Below are 5,599 nucleotides of genomic sequence, written 5' to 3'. Positions count from 1 at the left end.
TGCACCCACTGGGCCTGGTCAGCATTAGCATGCAAGCCACAGATACCTGCGAGCGGCACATATGGGATGCAGGGAGCCTGCCTGGTGTCCCTGCTGCTCGCCAGGGGCATGGAACCTCCACACAGGACACCTGGGCCCAGACACCCCATTGTTGCCTTCAGTCCTGACAGTCAGGATGCCAAAGCCACATGCCCTTTGTCCCCAAGGTCAAGACTTAAGGCTGGGTCAGAAACATCCAAGCTCCAGGAATCCAGGAATCCCTGGCCCCTCCTCCCTTCCTGAAGAAAACACCCACCCCACCCCTACAAAACGGAGAAGAGCTGTTAATGTATAAATTAACCACTTTATTGAATATCAATAAACTGTACATGGAACTATACAAAATGTTTCCTTAATACAAAATGTTGCTTGCAATATAAATACCAGTGTACCTTTAAAAATGTAAACATCTTCCTCCCAGGCCACCTGCCCGGCCCCCAAAATAGTTCTGGAAGACAATGGGTCACCCTACTTGGTCCCTGACAAGTGATGGCCATTATTCAGAGTCCCTTTTGAGACACTGTTAAGTTGCCGAAGAACCCAGTGTCACCGTGACAAACTCGAGGCTGCCGAGCGCATCAGGTCTGGACACGCCCTCCTGCCCAGCCAGCAGCAACCGCCCAAGGCCCGTGGATGCAGCCGGGTGGGATTATTGCATAGTCAGTGACACCTTAAGGAAGGTGGCCGGAGAGGTCCTTGGTGGGAGGGGGAGGTAGGGGTGTGGGTCCCCTGAGTGGGACGGGAGCTTCCCAGTCAGTCAGTCTGCTTTTGTAGCTCAAAGCAGCTGTATCCAAACAGCTCTGGATACACAAACCCACGCAGCAGCCACCTCAGGAATGCTCCAGCAGGAAGGACTCCAAGGCAAACTGCTGTCCCCGCCGTTCCCAGTACTGTCCACAGAAAAGGCCATGGAGGCCTCTTTCCAAGCTCACTGAGGCCAGGGCAGAGATCAGAACGAGGCAGGCTTCACCGAAGTCCTGTGGGCCCAACACAGCCAGGCCTGGGCGCTCAGGAGGCAGCGAGAAGGCTGCTGAGGTGGGGCGGAGAGGCAGGAGGTCAGCGGGGGCCCCCAGAGCAGCCTGACTCTTGGTGTTTGTGGAGCAAGGACATGCGGGAGAAGGTGCGGGCGCAGGCCTGGCACTGGTACTTCTTTACGTCTGAGTGGGTCTGCAGGTGCGCACGCAGGTTGGAGCGGTCAGCGAAGGCGCGGCTGCAGTGGGAGCAGGAGAAGGGCTTCTCACCTGGGGAGAGATGCCAGCTGGTGAGTGGGGACAGACATTTCCTGGGATGCCCATCCAGTCCTGAAAGAACCCCGTGAGCCCAGGGAGACCACGGTCCTGCCACTTCCCGCTGGGCAGCCCGAGTGTTGGGCTGCTCTTCCCTCACCTGCCACATGGGGCCGTCCCTCCCTACTTGGCCAGTGACTGAGAGGCAGCAGGGTGACAAAGTATTATCCCCACCATGCAGGCTCATGGGAGGTGCTCAACAGAGATGGCTGAACACTTTCACTGATTAATCCTACAGGCACTGGATCCTCCTTGGTCCTCAGATTCAGATGGGGAAACTGAGGCATAGAAGCTAAGAAGCCTGTTCAGGGTCACCCAGCAGGCCTCCAGGCCCCTGATTTTAACCAGGACACACTGGCCCTTGAACCAAGAGAAGCTGTGCTTGCTGCTCAGAATGACCAGTCCTGGAATCATTCCTTGATTTTCTCTGGGGACAAAGATAAAGAGGCAGCCTTAAGAGGCCTCCCCACCCCCACCTCATAGCTGGTTAGGCCACTCCTCAGGGCCCTGTGCAGCCAGCACAGAACCGTAATCCCGAGTCTCCTGTCTGCCCTCTATCACACTAGGTCCCAGAAGGCCAAGGGCCTCTCCTGAGCCCATTCCAAGCCCCACCCAGAGCCTGGGACCCCCACAGAGGCAAGAGAAGCCTGTGACCCTGACATACACCTGCCTGGACAAGGCAAAGCCTCAAAGAAGCCTGGCCCCTCAGTTACCAGATTAAAGTTTTTCCCCTGCCCCAACCAAGAGGATATAGTCCCAAAGAGTGGCAATGTTGAGTTTTGGGTTTTCTTTTCATTAAACAAACACCTATTATGTGCCAAGCACTATTTTATAATGCTGACTATCCTTCAAAAACAACGCAATCCTCACCACTCTCCCAGCCTGCGACTGCCACCCGGGCCCCCTAGGGCCCCAGGCCAGGCCCCTCTGGTTCAGTTCCAGTGCCTAATTCAAGACAAGCTGGAAATGGCCCACAGGAGAGGTGGAGCACTGGGGTGGAGGGGTCCCAAAGGCTGACTCCGCCCCATGGGGACACGCAGGAAACGCACCCCTGCGGGATGCCTGCACAGGTCCCTCTGCACCCAGGCCTGAGGGGTCTGAAGCCTGCATTGCGTGAGGCTCATCCTTGGTCACAGCCCCGCAGGAACCAAGACTGACTATGCAGACGCAGAAGGGCCTATGGAGCCCACTGTAAGATGAGGGTGAGGGTGAGGGTGGCACCCCGCCCACCCCAACAAATCCCAGCAAGTGTGAAATCAGCACCAGGCTGGTGGGGACAAAGGCTGCCGAGGGGGGCACTGTACATGTGATACCCCCTGGATTAAAAAGGCCTGCCACACCATGGGCCAGCAGCTGCGGGCCGGAACAGGTGCTGGGCACCGCTGCCCGGTGCACCTGCTCCACCCCTCCCAGCCCCCACCCACTGGGGCTACCATTAAGGCGCACAATGGAGTCAACGAGGAGGTGGTTTGTGTCTGAGCCTTTACATTAAACACTGCGCCCCCCCACCCCAAGCACTCTGAGGGCTTCAACTCCCCACAAGCAGAGTCCCCATTAGCTGGGCAGCCTCCCAGGAGAGAGGCCAGGCCAGGCCAGGTGGTTGAATCTCTATAGGTTAAATCAGGGCTGTGTGTGCACGAAGCACGAGAAATGGGCATGTGATAATGAAACCAGGCCTTCCCAAAACTGGTCAGCCACTGGGACAGGAAGGGCACAACTCCTCAGCCTCTAACCTGCCAGTCCGACCCTCCAGAGGGCACCGAATAGCAACCCCTATCGTTTGAATTCAAGGCGGGGAGCTGCCTTTCCCTCATTTCCACAAACTTTCCCATGCATTTAGTATTTGAAGCACCAAGACACTGTGTTTTCTGCCAACAAAGTTGTTCCCTGGTCTGCATGGTAGGATTGAGTGGGGGTGGAAAAAGCGGATCTGAGAAGCAAAATGGCTAGAATACATTATCATAAAGGGATTAACACTCTTCAACTGCCACCCTGTAAAGCATGTCCTATCATAATCCTCTTGGAGACTCAGAGAGGTTAAACCAATTGCCCAAGGTCACACAGCAAGGAAGCAGAGTAAATACCAGCTAGCATTTTTCTCCAGCTTATCACCGTGCAAGTACTTTGCTGACTCTTTCCATATACATTCTTCCACTTAATCTGTACAGGAACCCAGCGAAGCATTATTATTAGGAACATTTTACAGATGGGGAAACTGAGGCACAGAGAGGCAAAACATCATCCCACCTGTGAGGAAGTTCCCAAAGCCATGTGGGGAATCTGCCAACATCCGGTCTGGCTGAGGTGGAATTGGGAACAGGGTGGGTCCCTTTACTCCTGGCCACACAGCAAGGTGTCATTTGCACCTTTCCCATAAGCCAGCCCCAGTGGATCTGGCTGGGAAGCTGCAGAAGAACCTGAAAGGCATGGAGCCGCCCATCTGCAGAGCTGGTGAGGGACTATTTCTGCCCACCATCCCAAAAGGCCAGGACCCTGAACCTGAACTAGAAGTTAGGAGACTTGAGACCTCAGCTTTGGAAGTGAGCTCAGCGCAAGGCCGATGGAGAAGGCCGCGGGGGTGGCGACACTCACCAGTGTGGGTCCGGACGTGGCCCTGCAGCAGCCAGGGTCTGGAGAAGGCCTTTCCGCAGGTCCCGCAGACACAGGGCAGCGTGTGGCTTCGGATGTGCATCTTGAGCGCGCCCAGGCTGAGGTATTCCTTGTTGCAGTATTTGCAGTTGAAGGCCTTGCGAGCCTGGGGGTCCTTGGCTACGGACAGCTGGGCCAGCTGCTTGGGCAGGTGGCCCAAGGCAGGGAAGGCAGCATAGGCCTCGGCCTCCAGGGAAGAGGCTGAGGCGGAGGAGAAGGACGAAGGAGCCGGTGAGGGTGGGCTGGGCGGCTGGGAGCCCTTCCCGCTGTCCTCATCGGACAAGGAGGTCAGCTCCCCTGCCTTGGGGCTCTCCTGGGGCGGAAGGGAGGCCCAGCCAACCGACTGGACTTGAGGCACCAGCAGGGAGTCCCAGATGAGGGTGGGCAGGGAGGCGGTAGGGTTGAGGACCTCCGGAGGTGGGATGGCGGCCAGCAGGTGGGCCTGGTCGTAGGGCTGCTGGAAGCTAAACTCTGAAGGGAAAAAGAAAAGGGCAGGGTCAGCATCAAGTTGATCTTCCAGCCAGTCAACAAACAGGACTAGCCCACCAGGGGCCAGGACTTACCAGATGAGATCAGCAGCAGGTTCCCGCTTGGCACAGCCCCTCCTTGCCCAGTCAAGAGGACCCTCACTTCCCAGCCCCCAGAGCCCCCGCGACCCCAGGCCCCCGGCCACCACCCTGCCCAGTCCCCTCCCGGCCTCTGCTCCCGCCCCTCCCCCACCCTCTGGACTCCGGACTCTTCTCAGCCTGGCCGGCTCTCCTGGCACAGCCTCCCCTCCAGTCTACACTCGCGGAGCCTCGCTCTCCGCCCCTCGCGGCCGCAAGGTCCCCGCACCGGCAACCACTGCCCACTATGCACAGCCCTGCCCCCGACCGCCAGATCCGGGGCCCTGGATCCACCTGCCCACGTCTGCCCCCCGTCCTCAGCCCGCCCCCCGACGCCGGCGGCTCAACTCCGGCTGCGGCCCCTCCCCCCGGGCCCCCCAACCTCCCGGCGTCTGGCACCCCGCCACTCACCCGGCGAGGAGTCCTGCAGCTTGCTGTAGTTGGGCTTCCGGCGGGGGTCGGAGGGCTTCCTGACAAGGAAAGAGCGCGGCATGGTGGCTGAGGCAGCCGGGGGTCGCCGGTTCGCGCAGGAGCCGCAAAAAAAAAAAAAAAAAAAAAAAAAAAGAAGAGAAAAAGAAAAAGAAAAAAAAAACCACCAGGAGCGAGGCCGGCCGCGGCGCTGTGAGTGCAGACGCCCCGCCAACTCCCTTAAGTACCCAGCCCGGGCGGGACGGGCCACGATGGCCACGCCCCTTTGTCAACGCCGCACCAATCGCAGGCGTGTCTCCAGCGGAGGCCACGCCCCGAGCAGGTGCGCCGGGGCTGGCGGGGCTCGCGCCGCGTGGCGCTAGGGGCCAGTCCGGGACTCCCGTCTGCGGCACGTCCCCCACCGCAGGCTGGCGGGGCGGCACCGCGGCGAACCGAGTCCCCGCACGGAGGGACCCCAGTGGACGCCGGACGCCCACCCGCTCAGTGCCCGGCGTCTGAGCGCCTCTGGCGCCCCCTGGTGCCGCCGCGGATCTCCGCACCTGACCTCCGAAACCGCCTCCGCCCTGGGCTTGGGAACCCGCCGGAAATTTC

General features: G+C 59.3%; 1 protein-coding gene across 1 annotated transcript; it reads right to left on the bottom strand.

Annotated features, from left to right (window-relative positions):
- Positions 1–329: 329 nt before the first annotated feature.
- On the bottom strand, positions 330–5,184 carry Snai1 (snail family transcriptional repressor 1). The gene is made up of 3 exons (XM_020182168.2): positions 4,991–5,184; positions 3,918–4,445; positions 330–1,280 (listed from the first exon to the last, which is right to left on the bottom strand). Exons 1-3 carry the CDS (start codon positions 5,070–5,072, stop codon positions 1,096–1,098), a joined length of 795 nt encoding a protein of 264 aa, XP_020037757.1. The 5' UTR covers positions 5,073–5,184; the 3' UTR covers positions 330–1,095.
- Positions 5,185–5,599: the final 415 nt, after the last annotated feature.

This window comes from Castor canadensis, chromosome 5 (assembly GCF_047511655.1).
Source record: "Castor canadensis chromosome 5, mCasCan1.hap1v2, whole genome shotgun sequence".
Lineage (NCBI taxonomy): Eukaryota > Metazoa > Chordata > Mammalia > Rodentia > Castoridae > Castor > Castor canadensis.
This window is presented reverse-complemented; position numbering and strand designations above follow the sequence as displayed.

Excerpts from the sequence above, each read along its gene's own strand:
- Snai1 (XM_020182168.2), bottom strand. The coding sequence starts at position 5,072 with ATGCCGCGCTCTTTCCTTGTCAGGAAGCCCTCCGACCCCCGCCGGAAG. Across the intron at positions 4,446-4,990 it reads GCTGCAGGACTCCTCGCCGG|AGTTTAGCTTCCAGCAGCCC; the intron begins GTGAGTGGCGGG and ends TTTTCCCTTCAG. Across the intron at positions 1,281-3,917 it reads CCACGTCCGGACCCACACTG|GTGAGAAGCCCTTCTCCTGC; the intron begins GTGAGTGTCGCC and ends ATCTCTCCCCAG.